Source organism: Lepidochelys kempii, chromosome 1, assembly GCF_965140265.1.
Source record: "Lepidochelys kempii isolate rLepKem1 chromosome 1, rLepKem1.hap2, whole genome shotgun sequence".
Taxonomy (NCBI): Eukaryota; Metazoa; Chordata; order Testudines; family Cheloniidae; genus Lepidochelys; species Lepidochelys kempii.
In genome coordinates this window covers 142797124-142819688 of record NC_133256.1, presented here as the reverse complement: position 1 = coordinate 142819688, position 22565 = coordinate 142797124, and the positions used below count along the sequence as shown (strand labels likewise).

The following is a 22565-nucleotide window of genomic DNA, read 5'->3' as shown; positions in this document are numbered from 1 at the left end:
AGCAGTGCTCCACTACCCTCTGAGGAGTCTTAGCAAGCTAGTTTGTCCTCATAGGGAGCCTTTGCTGTTTCCTGCGGCATATGCTGTGTCGGCAGCATAGGCAGAAGCCTCTGTTCTTTCGGCACCAGCGGAGCTCGCGAAGGCGTCTGTGCCGTCAGGGGATTGGGTCCCATACCGCTCCTTGGAGTTGGTGGTGGACCTTTTCAGAGGCTAAGGGCCCTGACTGGGGAGGCATGCACACATGGCTTTGGAGTGGCGGGCGGCCTGAACTGGGTCCCTTGCCTGATGACCCATGGCCCTTCTTGCTTGGAGCTGGAGAACCGTGCTTCCTAGTTTTCTTTTTGGGCGCCGGCAATGGGGATCGGTGCCAGGCAGAGCCGGGTGCACTGCGCACTGAGACCGAGGTACTAGGCGAGTCTTGGCAGGACAGGCAAAGGGCAGACTCCATGAAGAGAGCCCGCAAATGAAGAAGTTTGAAAGTTTTTACAAATATGGCACTTGTCCTTCACGTGTGATTCCCCCAAGCACTTGAGGCAGCTCATGGGGGTCACTTACAGGAGTAGGCCTGTTACAGACCATGCAGGGCTTAAACTCAGGAGACCAAGGCATGCTCCTCCTGGGGCAAAGTCCCCGCTGGGACTCTAACTTCTAACTACACTTAACACTAACTACTATAAACAAACTATTTACAAAACCGTAAGGCTCAAAGTCAGTAGAAACAAAACCGCTAGCCCTTGCAATGCAAGGAAACGTGCTTCGACTAACCACCACGGGCAATAAGAAGGAACTGAGAGGGTGTAGGGCCAGCGATATATACCGACATAGGAGCTCTCAAGGGGGCGCCACTGCCAACCCTACAGTTCCCGCTAAGGCAAAAATCTCCGACGACCGCACACTTGGGCATGCGCACACCTAGAATGGAATCGACATGAGCAAGCATACAAAGAACAATGGGAGATATCTCCAATAGCATTCTTTTTTTTTTTTTTTTTTTTTTTTAAAACAGAAACCTGGTTTAAAACGGTTGTAGTCATACTGGTCTTCAAGAAAAGACAGACAAGGTAATAATGGAACAGCTGTCAATGAGCCACAAAATAGTTGACTCCACAAGCACTGACATGAAAGTGTGTGATTTTCATTACTACTTCATTTAAATTTTCTTGAGGACCAAAGAGTTGCCCAGCAGAGAAGGGGCACTATTATACTGTGGCAAAGCTGGGAGAGAAGAGTCTTTTCATAAGAATTCCAATGGGAAGAGAGAAGCTTTATTAACAAAGAAAGAAGGAAAAAAGTTTTATTCATGGTTCCCAAAAAGGAAGGGAGGAAAGAACACTCTTCACAGCACTCCTGCCAGCTAAGGCAGAACATTCTGGCTCACATTCATGGGCAAGTCCCAGAAGGGGCATCAGAATTAATTTCAGCTCCAGTCTCTGCCATAGAGAGGGAGAACCCAACAATTTGTACTGGACTTCTGGACATACTCTACAGTGAAAATAAACTGAAGAGTACAATGGAAAAGAATCAAGAAGTTATGTCCCACGTTTAAAATAATTAAAGTAATGACTTGGGGGACAATGTTCTCAGCTGTGGCAAAGAAACTACATTCTATTGCTCTGTTCTTGGAGCATGGCCTCACAGACCAAAAAAACAAAGCAAAAACAAACCAGATTTGGGACTCCGAAGAGGTTAGAGACACACACTAGGATCCTCATTCAGCAAGGTACTTCAGCACATGCCTAACTTTGAACATGAATAGTCCCATTGCCTGCCTTTCTTAGGCTGTAAGCTCTTTGGGGGCAGGGACCACCTTTTTGTTGGGTGTTTGTACAGCACCTAGCATGGTGAGGTTCTGGTCCTTGTCTGAGGCTCCTAGGGAATATCACAATAGAAGTAACAGGGATTACTCATAGACTTCAAGTCAGGCCTGTTGCTTAAGTCCCTTGCTAAATTGGGGCCCAAGAGCTAGTGGCAGGGAAAATGAAAGGAACAGAAGAGTAGGAGTGATAAATTTAAAAGAAAGAATCAAGTTAAAAAAGAGGGGGATTGGCCATTTCCTCTTTTGACGTAGAGAGGTGGACCAGGATCAATATTTTCAGGAACCATACAACTTTTCCCAGCACTAGTTCTGGATCACTGACCAGAAAGACAAACTAAAATCCCTGGTAATATCATATCAAATGCATGAAGAAATCATTAATGACTGTCCATCCCTTGCCTGAGTTTGGTGAAACAGCATGTAAACAAGACACATATACTACAGCATTTTTAACTATAAAAGGTCTTGCAAAATAGTTTTATGGGGGGAAAAAGAAACCTGAAAATCTTATCAGTAGCTGATGAGTGGTACCATTTTACCTTGTTGATTTCAAATTGGCTTATTGGGACTCTGCCATTTATCACATTTTCTCCAATTTCTATTAGTCGTCTTTGAATGTTTTCCACGATTGTGTCTCGGGACTGGTCAGAAAGAATCTGACCAATTACATAGCTGTAAAGAAGTAGATGCAAACAAAAATTTTTTTTAAAATACAGAGGGTATCTTCGTCTTTAAAAAATACCATAGTAAATATGTGCATCTCTCTTTGTTACCTCTAAAAACTACAAACGGAAGACAAAGTTTACCTCAAAATTAACAATGCTTTTTCCCATGATCGCTTACATGTTTTAATTGAAACTATTTCTTGAAACTATTTTAAAATGATGGACCCAATGCATTTCTAATGTCCCCCCTCAGTGGTGTTTTGACATTTACTAATCCACAAAAGGTATCCAAAATGAGAGAAAATTTGACTATGAAGTCTGTTCACTCTAACTTCCTGCCTATTTCTGGAAAAATGTATACAGAGGGTCTGCCAGCTGCAGTACTTAATCACTGAAGAACCCTGACAAACATTTGTATAGCTTTAATTACTCATACATTCCTAACGTGGAGAAATTTGTTTCTATTATGATGCATCTTTTCGTAGAAAATACAACAGTTAAGAATAGTAAGCAAGTGTGTAGTGTACATTTACAGATAAAGAGGCATCAATTTCTGGGTACTTTAAACTAATATTTTCCAAGAGGCTGTGTGCAATACAAATTGACTCAGCCATAAAATGACCACCTCTCTGTCAAATCAAAAGTATTCTTCCTATAGTACTAATTGTATAATCTCTGTAAAAGTTGAGTGCAAGAGAGGCTCCATATGCTTCACACAGTAAATGCCAATAAATCAAATCATTGATACCACACACAATCTTCTTTAACAAATAAAAGGATCTAAATGAATGACAAAAGAGCTCTTCAGGACAGTGACCACATCTTCCATTTTGAGTGCTTTTGCAAACTTAAAATTTATTAACAACTCTTTAAAGCTGTAATTTGCCACAGTGTAGTATCAAACTCCCTACGCCTCCTTCAAAAATCTCAACCTAAGAACCCAAATCAATGATAAAACATGTGAGAATACATACATGTCTCACAATTCCTGAATTCAGGTTTATTGTGCTATATATTTAATTGCTTCAGAGGAAATGCAAAATTTAAGATTTACAAGAAAGTGAGACCAACCGACAGTAAAAATAGAGCTTTTTAAGTGTAAACATATAATCTGTTACTGGTTTAAAATCTTTCAATATTTTGATAGGCTGTTCTGAGTCCTTTTAAAAATTAGTTAAAGCACTTTCTGTACTTAATACAGGAGTTAGAGTCAGAGTTTAAAGGCTTGAAGGGACCACCAAATGATCTAGTCTGACCTCTTGTATATATATCACAGGCCACCAACACTACCCAGCGCCCACACACCAAACCCAACACTGAAATTAGACGACGGCCCTCAGGAGAGTATATCATTATGGGTCACAAGAGGAGAGTAGAAGGGACCAAAGTGCACCAATGCCCAAGGCCACTGCAATGGCAGGGAACTGATTGAGATATACCCAGGTAATCCCAGCAAGAGACCTGCACCCCATGCTGCAGAAGAGGACGAAAAACCCCCAAGGTCACTGGCACTGCCAATCTGACTTAAGGAAAAATTCCTTCCTGACCTCACATATGGCAATCACTTAGAACCTGAACACTGGCTATAAACAGTAGCAACATTTTTCCTGTGAGAGAGACATTAGCGACATCTAGCAGCTCACATGTTAATGAAGATTGTGTGTGAGATTTTCAAGAGTCGTACATCATGAGATGAAAATAAAGTCAATATTAAAAGCAAAACTCACTTTCCAGTTTCTTTTGCAAGATCACACCAGTCTCTTCGGACTATGTCCAATCCTTTCAATTCCTGTTTAGTAACATATTTCCCATCTCCTGTTGGCTCCACCATCAGAGCAGCATATTTCTTCTTCTTTAACAGTAGCAAGGACTTGAAGACCCCATCAATATCAATCTCCAACAATTTGTACAGCTTGTTCACTTCACTTTTAATCTGTGATACATTATCACCATTAAACCAAATGCAACATCTCAGTAATTAACACACATTACTTTCAAGAATACATGCATCAGGCTGAAGTTTCATAGCAGTCATACTTTATGTTGTGTGCTTATACAGACATATTTTATACATTGGATAGATGTTTTCAGTATAGCAATACTTATTAACTACCGGTTTCAGAGTAGCAGTCATGTTAGTCTGTATCCGCAAAAAGAAAAAGGAGGACTTGTGGTAACTTAGAGACTAACAAATTTATTTGAGCATAAGCTTTCGTGAGCTACAGCTCACTTCATCGGATGCATGGAAATGGTAGATACACAAAGTAGGTCCTGGGGTCAACTGTGCTATAAGACATCTGTCCCCATGAATCTGGGGTCTGCCTCCCTTCTGAACAATTTTGGCCTCTTTGCATCTGCATAATTCATGAACAGGTTGGTTGAAGGAAGTCTGAACAATAAGACAGAAAATCTCCTGATTCAACCATCACTGAGAATTGATGACTCTGCACCTGCTGAGCTGGACAATCTTTTGATTCAGGTCCCCGTTTGATGTGGATCGCTCTGAGGGAAAGGAAGAATTGTTCTACCTACCTCATTATTTCTACTGCTTCTACATGTAGTACTGGACTCCTTGCTCCCCCTTGGTTGATTAAATATGCAACTGCATTCGTACTGTCTGATTGATGCAGCATGTGGTTCCCTGTTAGGGTGGGCTGGCTTGATTGTGGAGCTAGCTTGACTACTCTCAGCTCTAAGATGTTTATGCTGCAACCCTTTTTTCCTCCTCACTCCAGAGGCCCTGGGCTCTTTGGGTGTCCAAGTGAGCTCCTCAGCCACCCAGGCTGGCAATGGTTGTGAAAACTAAAGGATCTGGAAATAAGATGGTCAACCTTTAGTATGAAGGCTTCAGCACTTCCGATGCATAATTGTGACGAAGTGAACCCTATGTATGACACCAGGAGTCCTAGCAGTTAGAGGCATAGAGCTATGGTAGCCTTCCCACGGCTCTGGAGCAAGAAAATGAATTCCTAGGTGGAACAAGAGAATTTTTCTTGGCATCAATATTGAAACCATATGCCTAGAGGAGATTCAAAGTGCAAGTTATGGCCCTGTCTTCTGCTGACTGCGATGAAGCTCTGATCAGGATGTCATCCAGGAAGGGATACAGATGAGTTCCTTGTGACCTGCCTCTGGTTATTATCACCATCAACACCTTTGTAAAAATTTTGGGAGCCAAGGACAGGCTGAACGGGAGTGTTTGGTACGGATAATGTTTGCTCTTGCAGGTGAACTTCAGAAGTCTGCTGTGGCATGGTCTGATGGGTGTATGGAGATACATGTCCACTAGATCTATTGAAGTCAAGAAATGCCCCGGGACACGGATGACACGTAGAGGCCAGGATCTCCAACCCAAACTTCATTTTCTTCATCCACTTGGACATTTTGACATCAAGAATGGTGCTAATATACCCTGTATGCTTCTATACAATGAAGAAGATGGAGTAGAACCCAGAGAGCCTTTCTTGTAAGGGAACACTATCACCCCATTTTTAGATGAGATATTTCATTCTGCAACAGATTGTGTTTTATGGGATTGTTGTAGGTGCGTTGACTGGATGTAAAACAGTTGGAGTGTAGCTCACAACTCAAGGGAGTATCCTTGGCTATTTTATTGACCCAGTTGTCTGTGATTAATGAAAACCATTCCTCTAGGAAATGGGAAGTCCTGGCCCCTGGATTCAGTTTTGGGCAGAGGCCTATGTGATCTTCATCATAAAATGGATTGTGGGGGGAGGGAAGGGAGACTGAGGTCCTGCTGGACTTTCCCCCTTCACCTCAATTTCACTTAGGGCATCTGTTGTCCCTTCACTGGTACTCCTGTGAGGAAGAGGGGTGAAAGAAGCACCTCCCTGTGAAGGCCAGTCTATCTGTCTCCTGAGGGTGCTTAGTGGAGAAGGGAAAGACTTTGGATTTTGCTGCATTGTCACCCTCCAGCTTTTCTCCAAAAAGAAGAGAGCCTGTAAACTTGACTGAGCACAGAACCTGCTTAGAGTGAGTATCCACCTTCCAGGGTCAGAGACTTAAGATGGTGCCTGGCTACTGAGCTGGAAGACACAGCTTGGGCTGAGGACTTCATTGCATCCATTAAGGCATCAGCTACCAACACTGTTGCTAGGAATACTTTCTCTAAAACAACCCTTTGAAATCTTCCAACCAGGAAAGAGAGACTCTTGCAAAGCAGTTATCTGCCAGGGACGCACAGAGGGTGGTGAAAGCGGCTTCAAAGCCCTCAGAGTGGCTTCCATCTTTCTATCTATGGGTTTTTTGGGGAAGAACTCCCCTTCTGAGGGAATAACCATATCCCTGGCAAAGAACGCTACAGTGGTGTCAACCTTCAGTATCTCAACAGTAGAGTCCTTTGGTTCTTGAATGTTGTAGAGCCTGAGGTAACTCGTTAATATGCTGCCCTGATCAGGCTTGTTCCATTTATCCTTAATCACTTCCTCAAAGGATAAGTGAAGGGGTAGTGCAGCCTCAGGGGAGGATTTTGAAGGGCGCAATCTGCTCTGAGGCTTACTGACAGGAGCCTGTCAGGTTTCAGAGCTAGATAACTCACCTTCCTACTGGAGAATTAGCAGCTCTGCTGCAGCTTTGGTGAGGCCTTTTGCCACTTGCCTCAGGAGCCAGGGCCCTCTCAAGAGGTCTGTCTCAGAATCCAGTCCCCAAGATGGGAGGGGAGATTCATTGCTGGAACTCTCCTGGTCAGCTTTGGGAGTGGAGCTGATTAGAAGCCCCGCTTCTTTTTTCCCCGGGACCCACTTTAAGATGCGGGGCGGGCAGGAAGAGAATTTGTGGCCACCTCAAGCTTACCCAATTTGTTCTGCAGGTGCTTCTGGGACTTATCCCCTCACTTTTGGAAGCTCTTTCTGCACTGCATTGGGGTTCCTGCTCCATTTCCCCCCCATCAATCACAGCTGCCTCAGTAGTACAGTGACTCCACCTGCCTGTCCAACTCTCAGCCCTGGGACCTAATGAAGTCTCGGACAGAAAGTTGGGTCCAGGCTAGGCACAACTCTCCATCTATCAAGCCTAGGAAAGCTACCTCACAGAGAACAATGCTTAGATTTGACCCAGTGCTTTCTTGGCTGCTTTGCCTTGCCATGCCATGCCTAAATCAGGATTGCTCTATTGAACTGCGGTAATATCTGCTGCCATATTGTCTATTGCTATTATGCACAACTAGACCATATACAGCACAGAGCTTCGATCCTAACTGTAAATTTCCAAACAGTCTTGAGAGCAGTGTATTTTCTTTCATCCCATGTAGCACAGCAACCAAGAATATAAAGAAAATTAATTTCTGAAAAACATTTAAGTGTATTCAAAATGCCATTCCAAGCCAAAGGCTGTGCAACAACTTCTCTTCATACTGTTCGCTTTCTGCCCTGCATCAGCTCTCGTAAAATTCAAGATTCTCACCCTCCAACTGCAAGGCTCAATTTTATCCTGCCTCCTCTTACAGTTCTTCTCTCAGTTTCCTTGGTATCCTTTTCCACTTCCTACACAGATGCAAGTCCTCTCATCTTATTTCTTCCTTTGCTCCCTTTCTATCATGGCTCCTTCTGCACCAGTCTCCTCATTCTCACCTCCTTAGAACCTCCCTCCACTCTTTCTTCAAATCATTTCTTGAAAATACGTGTGTTTAGGAAATCCATCTACCCTTTCTTTCATCATTAGCAATGCACAAACCCTTCGTGTTTTGAACTGGTCTCCTATATTTTTGTCTTGCATTTGTATACATTCCAACAGATGACATATTTAGGACACCCAAACCTTTTCTCACTAAATTTGTGTGTGGTGTTTCTCTCTCTCTCACACACATATTCTTGTGACACCCATGTATGAAGTCTATTAGAAATATTTTTTTTCCTTCAAAATTCCCTTACCTTGTTCCCCAGCTTGAAAACCTCCTCCAGGTTGGTGCTATTTGTATTTATCATAATGGAATCTGTATCTCCATAAATCACTTCAAGGTTCATCTAAATAAAACAAGCAGATTTAAACAAACAACCTAACTTTTACTTTACTTTCTCTAGTCTCTGGGTAAGGATAAAAGGGATAAAAAAACCGAACAAGGATAGTGATAGGGGTCTACTACCGATCACCCAGCCAGGAAGAAGAGGTGGATGAGTCTTTTTTATAAACAACTAACGAAATCATCCAAAGCACAAAACTTGGTGGGGATGGGGCACTTCAACTACCCAGATATCTGTTGGGAAAATAACATGGCAGGGCACAGACTGTCCAACAAGTTCTTGGAATGTATTGGAGACAACTTTTTATTTCAGAAGTTGGAGAAAGCTACCAGGGGAGAGGCTGTTCTAGCTTTGATTTTGACCAATAGGGAGGAACTGATTCAGAATTTGAAAGTGGAAGGCAGTTTAGGTGAAAGTGATAATAAAATGGCAGAGTTCATGATTCTTCAAGATGGCAGGAGAGAAAACAGCACCATAAAGAATGATTTCAAGGCGGCAGACTTTCAAAAACTCAGGGGATTGGTAGAGAAGATCCCATGGGAAGCAAGTCTAAGGGAAAAAACAGTTCAAGAGAGTTTGCAGTTTTTCAAAGGGACATTATTAAGGGCACAAGAGCTACATAGGAAATATAGGAAGCAAGGCAAAAAAACATGCTGGCTTATCCAGGATATTGTCAGTGATCTGAAACTCAAAAAAGTGCTACAAAAAGTGGAAACTAGGTCACATTACAAAGGATGAATATTAACAAACAACACAGGTATGTAGGGCAAAATTAGAAAGGCCAAGGCACAAAATGAGATTAAACTGGCTAGAGACAAAGGGTAACAAAAAAACATTCTACAAATATATCAGAAGCAAGAGGAAGACCATGGACAGAATAGGCCCATTACTCAATGGCGGGGGGGAGGAGGGGAGAACAACAGAAAATGTTGAAACAGCAGAAGTGCTAAGTGACTTTTTTGTTTCAGTTTTCACCAAAAAGGTTAGTAGAGATTGGACATCTAACATAATGAATGCCAGTGAAAATGAGGTAGGATAAGAGGCTAGAATAGGAAAGGAACAAATTAAAAATTACTAAAACAAGTTAGATGTCTTCAAGTCACCAGGGCTTAATGAGATACATACTAGAATACTAGCTGACTGAAGAGATATCTGAGCCACTAGCAATTATCGTCAAAAAGTCATAGAAGATGGGAGAGATTCTAGAGAACTGGAAAAGGGCAAATATAGTGCCAACCTATTAAAAGGGAAATAAGGACAACCTAGGGAATTACAGACCAATAACTTCAATACCCAGAAAGGTAATGGAGCAAATACTTAAACAATCAATTTCCAATCACCTAGACGATAACTACTAACAGTCAGCATAGACTGTCAAGAACAAATAGTGTCAAACCAACCTAATAGCTTTCTTTGACAGGGTAACAAGCCTTGTGGTTAGGTGGGGGAAGCAGTAGATCTGCTCTATCTTGACTTTAGTAAGTCTCTTGATACAGTCTCACATTATCTTCTCATAAACAAACTAGGGAAATACAATCATTCTAGACAGAGCTACTATAAGGTGGGTGCATAACTGGTTGGAAAACCGTTCCCAGAGAGTAGTTATCAGTGGTTCACAGTCAAGCTGCAAAGACACTTATCAAGTGGGGTCCTGCAGAATCAGTTCTCGGTCTGGTTCTGTTCAATATCTTCATCAATGATTTAGATAATGGGAGAGAGTAGACTTAAAGTTTGCGGACGATACTAAGCTGGGAGGGATTCCAAGTGCTTTCAGGGATAGGATTAAAATTCAAAATGATCTGGAGAAATGGTGTCAAGAAAATAGGATGAAATTCAGTAAGGAGAAATGCAAAGTCCCTTAAGAAGGAACAAGCAGTTGCACACATACAAAATGGGAAATGACTGCCTAGGTAGCAGTGCTGAGGAAAGGGATCTGGGAGTCATAGTAGATCACAAGCTAAATATGAGCCAACAGTTTAACACTCTAGCAAAAAAAAAAACACCACACACATTCTGTGATGTATTAGCAGGAGTGTTGTATGCAAGAGAAGAGAAGTAATTCTTCTACTCTACACTGCGCTGATAAGGCCTCATTTAGAGTATTGTGTCTAGTTCTGGGTGCCACATTTTAGGAAAGATGTGGACAAACTGGAGAAAGTCCAGAAAAGAACAACAAAAATGATTAAAAGCCTAGAAAACATGACCTATGGGGAAGACTGAAAAAAATGGGTATGTTTAGTCTGGAGAAGAGAAGACTAACAGGGGAAATGACTACAGTTTTCAAGTACATAAAAGGTTGTTACAAGGAGGAGGAAGAAAAATTGTTCTCCTTAACCTCTGAGGATAGTACAAGAAGCAAAGGGCTTAAATTGCAGCAAGGGAGGGTAAGGTTGAACATTAGGAAAAATTCCTCTCAGGGTTGTTAAGCACTGGAATAAATTGCCCAGGGAGGTTGTGAAATCTCCATCATTGGAGATTTTTAAAAGCAGGTTAGAAAAATACCTGACAGGGATGGGCTAGATAATACTAGTCCTGCCATGAGTGCGGGGGAATGGACTAGATGACCTCTTGAGATCCCTAACAGGCTACAATTCTGTATTGCACTCCATCACATTTTCAAAATTTGAGCAAAATGTTTACACAATGCATTATTAGTTTAACAGTAAAATATCTAAATAAAGCAAAGCAGGATTATATTTAAAAGTTTACATTTCATTAAAATGTATATATGTAAACATATGTGTAGACCTGTGTGTGTATTCAAGGGGGAGAAATCAAGCATGAGACAACTAAGTAAACTCTAAAAGAAGAAAAACCAGGCAGACTTTTCAGTTGTACGTTCTGCCACTTAGTATATTTTTCAACACCATATGGGATACAGAATACTGTAAGATGGAAGTGAGAAGTGGAAGAAAATAAATTAACAATTCTGGTCTTAAGAATTCCACTCATATTATCATCAATTGTCATTTTGGTTGGCTGAGAGGGGAGAGAGAAAAAGACCATGAGACTGTCAGACACAGACTATTCAAGACAAGGTGTGTTTGCTTATAGCCAACATCTTTGAAGAGTAATATGATAGCCTGGAGATCCATTTGCAACCATCACAACACTGCTGCAAAGTACCCACATCATATAAAAAACAGCATTTATCTGCCAAATTTCAAGGGAACCCATCACAGTCATATTTGACTGACAGATACAGTCATTAAGAACACTACAAAGTTATCCACAGTGGATTCCGCTCTTTCTTCACCTCTTCCAGATTCAGCATTTGGCTTACTCTTCTCTCTCCGCCACTTCAATATTTTTTTAAGAAGGTTTTTGCCAAAAGGCAACTCTTTCAATGTGCTCTGAAAGGAGTTAGGCTTTGACTCAGTCTTCCTCTTTTGTTTAGTCCTTACATTGGCCAGAAGCCTTGACAGAGAATGTATTTTTCCTTTTGGATAAAAATCTAACCACAGTGTTCCATGTGTTTTCCATCTCCAGATCTGGAGATGAACACAGAAACTCCTTCTTGTGCAGAGCACATTTGCCTGCCTCCTTAGCAGAAAAAAGGCACCATAACAATACACTGAATTATATCCAGGTCAAAACTCATAAAAACAGAAGATGGGCATAATTTCCTAGCAAGGTAGAGGTGAAAGAAGGCAACTGTCACCACTATTACTACCCAGATATTCAGGATTAGCAAGAAATCTAGTGGGATCCTATCACCTTGACAAATGAAGACCAGATGCGGGAGAGGTCAGTGCAGTTAAACAAATCCATATTAAACTCCAAATAGCATATGTCATAAATATAAAGGGAAGGGTAAACACCTTTAAATCCCTCCTGGCCAGAGGAAAAACCCTTTCACCTGTAAAGGGTTAAGAAGCTAAGATAACCTCGCTGGCACCTGACCAAAATGCCCAACGAGGAAACAAGATACTTTCAAAGCTGGAAGGGTGGGGGGAACAAAGGGTTCTCTCTATCTGTGGGATGATTTTGCCGGGACCAGAGCAGGAATGCAGGTCAGAACTCCTGTAAAGAGTTAGTAAGCAATCTAGTTAGATATGCGTTAGATTCTGTTTTGTTTAAATGACTATAAAATAAGTTGTGCTGAATGGAATGTATATTCCTGTTTTTGTATCTTTTTATAACTTAAGGTTTTGCCTACAGGGATTCTCTATGTTTTGAATCTGATTACCCTGTAAGGTATTTACCATCCTGATTTTACAGAGGTGATTCTTTTACTTTTTCTTGAATTAATATTCTTCTAAGAACCTGATTGCTTTTTCACTGTTCTTAAGATCCAAGGGTTTGGGTCTGTGCTCACCTATGCAAATTGGTGAGGATTTTTATCAAGCCTTCCCCAGGAAAGGGGGTATAGTGCTTGGAGGGATATTTTGGGGGGTGGGGAGAGACGTTTCCAAGTGGGCTCTTTCCCTGTTCTTTGTGTAACTCTTTGGTGGTGGCAGCTTTTAACCTAAGCTGGTAAGAATAAGCTTAGGGGGTCTTTCATGCAGGTCCCCACATCTGTACCCTAGAGTTCAGAGTGAGGAAGGAACCTTCACAGTATATTATCACCATATAATAGAATAAAAAGGGAGCCCAAAAAAATTCCTAGTAAAACTCTAGAACACAGAGCATAACAGGCCTGTGAGTAAACTCTAATTAGCACTGTTGCTAATTTGCTAGAAACTCTCTCACATAGGCTTCAAGCAGGGGCTAGATCACATTGGTGTTAAGAGAAGAAAAAAAGCTATAATCCATTAGGAAAGACTACATTTGTAAACTAGGCATCCCAAAAAGTGATTTCAAGTTTGTTTGTTTCTGAGAATAAAAAATTTCACCAGGTGTGCTATTTAAGGGTTGTTGTATAATGAAAATGTTCAGCAGTACCTTCTGCACCATCTCCTTAGTATGCATCAAAATCTGAAATAAAAAAAAAAATGATCAAATATTAATGCATGATATAATTACAAGTTAACATATGAGAATATCCATCACATAGTTAATTCCAAATGTTTGTGGCTTTCAAAACATGAAGCAAACTATCTGTCTCTTCTGGTAATAAATATGGCCACCCTAATACTCATAGTAAGAGCACAAATCCTTGGCTCACCTAGCATTAAATGGAGCTTACTTACATGTAACTGGAGGTTCTTCGAGATGCATGGTCCCTATAGGTATTCCACACATGGGTGCCCATGCGTGCCACACATCTGAGTCCAGAGATTTGTAGCAAACAGTGTCTGTTGGTCCTCACCTGCGCAGTTGTTCCCCTAATGCTCTGAACCGAGGGCATCTCAATGCTTCTCAAGTTCCGCCTATTCCCCCGAATCAGGCAAGATCTGAAGCAGAGGGAAAGGATGGTGGGTAGTGGAATACAGATAGGGACCACACATCTCAAAGAGCCTCCAATAACAGGTAAGTAATCTCCATTTCTTCTTGAGTTCTGATCACCATATGGATTCCACATGTGGGTGACTGGTAAGAAGTATTTGAACAGGAGGATGGGTGCAAGGATGCAGTTGGTAGGAATGTCTGTAATACTACTGTCCCCACAGCTGCAACTGCAGAAGAGGCCTGCAGTAAGGTGTAATGCTTCTTAAAGGTATGGATAGAGCTTCAGGTAGTTGCCTCACAAATGTCCAGTATAACTACTTCAGCAAATTAATTGTGGTCATGTGCATAAAGCTAGAGTCACCTTCTGTCAGAGGACGGAAGGCACTGATTGCTGACAGGTGGACCCACACCAAGCTAAAAGTCCAGACATCTTGTGGAACAGGAGAAAGTCTAAAATAACAGGAATGCCTGCTGACTCTGGAGATAACTGTTCCTGCTGTGTCCAGGCAGAGAAACTCCTCCAATCAGCTAGAAAGGGTTTTCTCATGGAAACTTTCCTGCTGCAAATTAGGACAGCCTCTGAGCATGCAATTTCTATATCTGACACCCATCCAAATACCAGGCTGTGAGGTGAAGAGGGTTGGGCTGGTATGTCTGATTCCGGCATTTTCATGAGTTAAATACAGAAAGGGTTGGATACAGATGGGAGGACGGGTTGACATTTGTAGAAAGTCAGGAAAACAAAGCTGTCTGGGCCAATTGGGTGAGATATGGAACTCCCAGTTGGAGCCAGTGGTGCCAATCTTCCAGCCTCGGAGATGGAATCAGAGCTGGTACTGTCGGATCCTTCTTCCTTCGTGCCTTCCCTTCTTGGTGGGAAGATTTATGTGGACCTAATTCTTTAGGACCCATGAACAAGGACTCACCCAACTTGGACCAAGATGGGGAGGATCCTTTTCCTTGGAGGCAGGCCTGGATGAGAATCTGTCCTTATGCTTATGACCACGTCCCCTAGTCTTGTGACAAAAAATCTTAGGCTTAACACTTTTGATCTCGGTTTCAAAGCTTGTGCTCAGAGGGGCACTGCTCAGTCTGAAGTAATTTTACAGGTGGTTCTCCCTGGCCTGGATCCCACTGGGGTCTCATTGCATTCTCCAGGAGACGTTTCTGCAGATGGGGCTCTCTTCTCTGGTGGGCTCAGGGAGATCAGAAGGAACAAACGCTGCAGTGATGTGAGCCTCTCAGAGGCAGTAAATACAGCACTTTTGTTTATCGCTGACAGAGAAGGAATGTGGGCAGGAGATACAGTCCTTAAACCCCAGGAATCTGGGCACACCTTCTCCATGGGAAGAGGCTCCCCAAAACAGGGAGAAGCGAAACACACTAGACTAACTAAAAAATACTTTAAAAAAAGCTAAGGCTAAGGTTACTAAGAACATTGACAATATATAGTTACAGATTTTGAAAGCATAGGAAGATCATTTCGGACACAGAGGATTTCAACTCAGACCATGCGACAGTAAGAAGGAACTAGAGAAGTGTTGGCCCATGCCACCCTTCATGACCTCGGTTTACAGCACAAAGAGAGCAATTGCACAGGCACAAATCAAACCAATGGATACTATTTGCTACATATCTCTGATCTCAGGCACATGGAGCAACATGGACACCCGCGTGTGGAATACCGGCACTAACAGCAGAATCTCTCTTCATATTAGCCCACCTAAACAACATTAATATAGTCTTAAAAATAATAACTGGAGCTAAAGATATTCTCATTTTTAAATAATGCTTACGGAATGGTACAAGTCAGAAGGAATCTATAGTAGTTCATTCTAGTCCATTAATAGTGCCTCAAGCTAGGAACTATTTTGTTATACCTTAGCCATTGGTAAGATTGGTGTTTACTCTAGCTATGAATATTCTCAAAAGATGGTCCCTTAACTGGACTGTTCTGATGTATAACTTAAATATTTTTCTAATGTTTAACATAAGTTTTCCTTGCAGCAACTAAAGACCATTACTACCTTTGTCTCCATTGGCTAGTGATAACTAATCCCTCTGTATAAATAAACATTATTAGTAGGGTCTTGAAATTTGGTAGGGGGTGGCCTTTGTGTCAGGGAGGTGTCTTTTGCAGTTTCTATGAAAATCTATCCAAGTTTGGCCATTTTATAAACCTGGGGGGGAGAGGGGGATCCACAGTTCACACATGCTCGGTATACACTTAGATTTTAAGCAGCTAAATTCTTCAAAGATTCTACAGTACGTATACTCCAACCTAAGTCTAAGGAGAGGTTACTCATTGTCTGCAGTAACTGAAGTTCTTCCAGATGCGTCCTCCTATGGGCGCTCCACTTCAGAGACACATCGGGGGTTCATGCACCCCTGAAGGGGAGCACCCATATGAACGTTACTTGTAGGGAAGTCCTGCTTCTTCTCCAATTGCAGCATTGAGCTGCTGAGGTCTACGCCAGGTCCGGGCACCTAAACTGTGAGCAGGGAGACTGTCCCTCTCCTGGGCTTTCTGTGTACGTCTACACAGCCTGCAGCAGTGAGTCTGAGTGCCTGAGTCAACAGACTCGGGCTTGTGCTATGGTGGTAAAAATAGATATTTAGACATTCAGGCTCAGGCTCTGAAGCCTAGGAAGGAAAAGGTGGATTTCAGAGCTCAAGCCCGAACATCTACAAAGGTATTTTTTACAACCATAGCACAAGTCCAAGTCTGTTGACCCACACTCTAAGACTCACTGCTGCAGTCTGTGTAGACATACCCCATGACCATCCCCACTCTCCACTGGGCTCAGGAACCCTGGATGAGAAAGCTGCCTGAACCAAATGCAGAGAAGATAAAAAGAAATTCCATCATGTGCCACTTTTTCTTCGTTTGTTTAAAAAAACCAAAAAACAAAACAAAACACACCTAGGCTATTATAGCACAAACAAAAACAACCTTAATTCTGAAGTTTTCCTAACTTTTAAGCGCTTAAGCTTTGCAAACAATGTCTTCTTAACACTTTATATATGAGTTATGTCTTTTTCAGACTTTTCTTCAGACAATATGAGTGCTTGACTACTTTTGGTCTTACACTGTAAACCTTTTATCACATTTTTAAAAATGTCTTCCCTCTGAACTCTCCAAACTATCCTTTTACAATGTAACCCTCTCAAAAATATGATGTATCCCAAATTAAGATCCAACTAGTGCTGAGTGGGGCAAAACAATTTGTGCTTATTTTAATATAATCTGAATATAACATTTGCAATTTTTGGAGGGAGATAAGGTGAAAGGCAGCAGAATGACTGTTGGAGAATTGACTCCTTAAAAATTTCCTATTATTAAACTCTGAAATCTAAGGAACTACTGCCCATACAAGCCTCCCTTATTTCATATTTGTGTATTTTATTATTCCTTCATGAACTATTTTACAAGTGTCTTTTCTGAATCTCAATTGATTTTAATTTATTTCTCCAATTTATCAAGAAAGCTATATTTTAGCTCTCCCCAAGTATTTGCAATTTCTCTCAGCCTTGTAACGCTGGCAGAGTTGATTGCCACACTCTCCACTCTATCCTCCAAGTTATTAATGAAAATATTCTGAAGCACGGGACCCAGGAAGGACTTCTCGGAATGTCATTGATGCATTCTCCCAATTTGGCAGCAACTGAACTATAATTATTCAGCATGATTTTTTTAATGTACCAGTTATATTTTAATCTTATATAGAAGTACCATCTAATTTGCTTGAGAGAAACACATGATAGTTAACATAGGGGAAAAATACACACACACACACACCTCAAATGGAAGTGCTGAGGGTACCAGTAAAAAAAAAAAAAAAAAAAGTGGGCTCCATTTTCTCAAGTTGGGTACTTCGAAAAAGAGGAGCCCACAATCTGTAACATTCTTCTAAAATTTCGGTTTAAGCGATTTGCCCAGCAACACGCTAGAAGTCTGGGGCAGAGCATTAAACACAAGACTATCCTTTTTCTTCCTTCAGTCCCCAGCCTCTATACACTTTGCCAATTCTACAGTGAAGGTGGCACGTGTTCTACAGGCAACTTTCACTACACTATCCTGATATATTCAACGGTGCACAGAATAAACAGTGCTCGACAGAGAGGGATCCTGTGGAAATAAAACAGCATGTCATAATGAAATTAAATTCATGTGATCATAGGGCAGAAGAATCATGGCAGCAATTTTAGTTCTGGCGTTTCCTATCTTTTGATTGACTCATTCTTCAACTTTAATAACACTCTCTTAATGTATGTAAATTTCCTATAATTTTTGTTTTCCGATATCCATAGCTATAAAGACCGGAAGAAACCACTGTGATTCTCTACTCTGACGTTCTGCATAACAGGCCATGGAATTTTCATGAATTAATTCTTGTTGCCCCTAGAGCATATCTTGTAGAAAAACATCTGCTCTTGATTTAAAAATCTCCATTGATAGAGTATGCACCTCAATCCTTGCTAAATTATTCCAATAGTTAATCCACACTATGAAATAAAAATGTTAAATAGCACACAACCAAAAAAACATTCCTGTGGGTCCGCACTAGAAATACACCTCTCCACTCACCATGAAACCCCATTTGGTTACATTGAGATCTATTAGCCAGTTCTAATCCATTTAACATGTGTCACTGTTGATTTTGTATCATTCTAGTTTGTTAATCAAAATGTCAAGAAATTCCAAGTCAAATGATTTACAGAAGTCGAGGTACACACATCAACACCATTATATGTATCAACTAAACTTGTAATTAAAAAAAAGTTAAACTTAATTCACCATAATCCCATGTTGATTGGCATTAATTATTTTACCCCCCTTTAATTCTCTATTGAAGGATTGCCAAATTAGCCCTTCCATTGTTTTGCCTGGGATCAAAAGTTAGTCAGACAGGCCTATAATTACCTGTATTATTCAGTTTACTTTTTAAAAAAATATTAGCACAACATTAGTTGTTTTCCAGTCCTCTGGAACTTCACCAGTGTTCCAAGACTTATTGAAAAATCAATCAGTGTCCAGAGAACTTCTGATCCAGCCCTTTAAAAAAATGCTTGGATGCAAATTATCCAGATCTGCTGATTTAAAAATGTCTAACTGTAGTAGCTGCTGTTTAACATCCTCCTGAGTTACTGTTGGAAAGGAAAGTATTGCATCATCATCAGATACAAATACATCATCTGGCTTTTTTTTCCTGAATATAGAACAGAAATACTTATCGAACACTTCTGCTTTTTCTGCATTATTGACATTTCTATCATTTCCAGTTACCATGTACCAATACCATTGTTAGGATTCCCTTTGTTCCTAATATACTTAAGAAATATCTCCTTTAAAAAGAAGAGAGGGAGCAAATACAAATTCTATTATATGTAAGTATAATGCCATTTCCTCTACTTCCCCAGTGCATCACCAGTAGGGTTCATACCTGCAGCACTGCACCACAGGCTTCTCATTCTCTAAACAGACAAGCAGACACACAGTGGAAGTATTATTATTCCCTCTCTCCTTCCCCCACAACAGACGGGGAACTTAGGCACACCGAGACAAGGACTGGCCCAAAGTCACACAGGAAGTCTGTGGCACAGCTGGAAATTGAACCCAAATTTCCTAATTCCCACTTAGTGCACCTTAGCACAAGACTCTCTTTCCTTGTACAAAGTACAGGACAGTTCTGACCTTTGTTACCTCAAATGGCATTGCAACAGTGGTAAAAAATTCAACATAATAAAATATCTAGACGCAGCATTATACACTGTAAGTATTCTAGAAACAACACTGTCACATACACAAGTCAAACACAGTCAGACGGTCGAAAACATATCATGGGTATATTATCCTCAAATACTTCCTTTATTCACTTGTGTGTGACTCAGCTCATACTGCACCACAACTTATCTACCTATTCACCTCACATTGGTTTAAGTTTGTAAATCATAACGAATACATATATTGCCACAAGGGCTAAGACTTTTCATATACAAAACACCACTACTCTAATTTTCCCGTTTCATTCTTTTTCTTGAATAAAAAACAAATTGATACAGATATCCAAAGTAAGCCAAAGAAGATATCCTTTGAAGAGAAGAGCTAATATTAATATGATCTGAAGAATAAATAGACATCCTTGTATAAACACACACACACACAAAAATGAGATCTTAAGTCTAGGTAGATTTCTATTCCCTGGTATAATGTAACCCAATAACATTAGAAAAATAGCATACGTTCTGATAGGATGATCCCCCATTAAATAAAAGAAAAAACTTGACAATGCAAAGAATATTTCTCAGTTGTCCCTGAGGACAGTAGTGGATATAGGTAATTATAAGAGGGTCACAGACAAGTTAGGTTCATCAGGTGACAGGCATATATGTTAATATTACCCATTATGACAGAAGATCACTTACAAGTGCCAACAGCTAGAAAACAGAAGGCTTACTAAATTCATTAATAAGGCAGTCTGCAGTTATCTGATTTCACAGAAACACCTGCATATTTATCTTCTCATTACCACTTGGATGATGGAATTTTTTTCAAGCACATTTCAAAAAAATCTGCCAACTTCAAGTGTAAAAAAATAAACTTTGTGGTTAATTTTTCCCTTAACAAAGTACAGCTGTTGAGAATAATTGTTCAAGATCTTACCCTGTAATGTCAACTGCAGCAGAACAAAGAGTATTTAATTAGCAAATCTATCCAGTAATTCAACACCTATTATAGAAAATGCCTTCGTGATTTTATTCAGGATAATTTGCTAAGAGGGTTATTACTGACATTCAGATGAAATTTAAAAATTCCTACGCAAGTCGAGTCATAATAGCAGTAATGATCCCCCCAATCAGGAGATTCTGTGTCACACAAGGCTCTTTTGCAATGCAGCAGCCTATTTCCTGACTTCTTAATTCCTGGGCTCTGCTCAGTGAGAGCCCTTCATACCAATATTTCAGTCAGCAATACATCTTTAATGGGACTCTATTAAAATACCTAGAACAAAAATGACTTTTGTTAAAAAGAATGACAGCACTGCTATCATATCAATCATTAAGAGTTTTTCAAAACTGCATACTAAAGGGAGGGAGGGGTGTAGTGAGGTTGGGAAGATGGAGAAAAGAGAAGGGATAGAATAGAAAATGTACTACTTGTTAGTTTCCTTTCTGTGATTAACATTGCACTACTCATAGCAACTGGATTGACCCCTACTTCAGTGGATCCAGAGCAGAACACATTGCCTCACAAAGCGTCTGCTCAGCCATGCCCTTTTCTTTTCCTGCTCATGAACAGGGATCCTAATTTTCTCTGATTAAAAAAACAACTCAGGTTTTTCCACAATTAAAATGAAATGCTGAACTTTAGTTTCCCTATTCACATTATACAGAGGTATCAATTGAACAAGGGTGACCATATGTCCTGTTTTGGCCAGGACAGTCTCTTTTTAAAGCCCTGTACCGAATGTCCTGACTTTTTTTGGCAAAACTGGGCATTTGATGATCAGTTGGCAAAAGCAAATGGGATAAATGCCCAGTTTTGCCAAAAAAGTGGGGTGCACCCCAAAGGGGGGGTGCAGAAAAAGGTTTGCGGCGGGAGCAGTGACAACGCCAGGCCCCAGGCAGCTCGGCTCAGGCTGTCAGCCCCAGGTGATATCCCATTTTCACTTGAGGAAATATGGTAACCCTAACTTTCAGCAAAATTTAGTTAATATATAGTTATTATTTTTTCACAAAACGTAAAAACGAAAGATTCTCTGTAAAAACGCAAATTCTGCCTTTTTCCATAGCAAACGGATTTCTAGGATCGCTGCTTATGAAATACTTCTATCCCCATGTGAGCCTCATAGCACAATGAATATCTGAAATTCTACTTAAACTTAACTTCTCCTTTACTTGTTAACTAAACCTGGCAGCATGTACTTAGAACATGCACATGCTCTGTTGATCCCTTAAATATTTACATTTTATGGGTAGGACAGAAGAGAAATAATCTTGTTAACAAATCTTCTATTTTGGCTCTTCTATAGCTCTCTATTTCTCAGAGAAATGAGTGGTGATGTGACTTTACAGAGGACAGGATGTAAAAGCAAAACGTACAAAGAATAGTTTTATCTCTTCTACTGCTTCTAGTATTATAATAGCGGAAGTTTATCTAAGGACCGCAATGCTCCCACTAAAGGATGTGTCTGAGGAGAAATCAGTTTAAAATCCTCCAACTTTGACCCTATAGCGGTGGAATGTGAGGATCAAAATGTTAACTTGAAGATATCAAGATTCTCTCTGCCTATATCAGAGCCATAGACTTGGAGGAATAGAAAGTGAAACCTACTAGAACTAGGTTGTCCTGCAGATATCTAGTGTATACCAGAGCTTGTCCACCTTGTGTATTTGTTTTGCAAGTGGTAAAATTAGTTCTGATAACAGCTTCAGTAATCCTTACTAACAGGTTCCTCTCTCTCTAACAGAGAGGCAGACAGACAAATTGGAAGAATAGTCTCCCAAAATACCGCTTCACTCACTAATCTGCACAAGAACCAGGGGAGCTACTTCCCTAGAATTTAACATGCTAACAGTTCTAGAGATAACCAATGATATGAAACAATGATTCACAAGCCCACCCTGGAACTACGTATACAGAAGTCTACTCTGAAGGTAAGGAAAACATTATCTTTTCTGCAATAGCACAATAGAACCTCAGAGTACCAACACCTCAGGAATGGAGGTTGTTTGCAACTCTGAACAAAAAACTTTAGTTGTTCTTTCAAGAGT

The 22565-nt window shown here is 40.6% G+C and overlaps 1 protein-coding gene across 5 annotated transcripts in view; it reads right to left on the bottom strand.

Annotated features, from left to right (window-relative positions):
• Positions 1-22565, bottom strand: part of POLA1 (DNA polymerase alpha 1, catalytic subunit) — a 351814-nt gene that overhangs the window by 190530 nt on the left and 138719 nt on the right. For all 5 annotated transcript variants that reach the window (XM_073357730.1, XM_073357757.1, XM_073357741.1 and 2 more), the window contains 4 exons: positions 13344-13376; positions 8370-8462; positions 4209-4414; positions 2356-2488 (listed from right to left, as the gene is read on the bottom strand). In XM_073357730.1, the coding sequence (XP_073213831.1) occupies positions 2356-2488; positions 4209-4414; positions 8370-8462; positions 13344-13376 (465 nt within the window). The remainder of the gene's footprint in view (positions 1-2355; positions 2489-4208; positions 4415-8369; positions 8463-13343; positions 13377-22565) is intronic.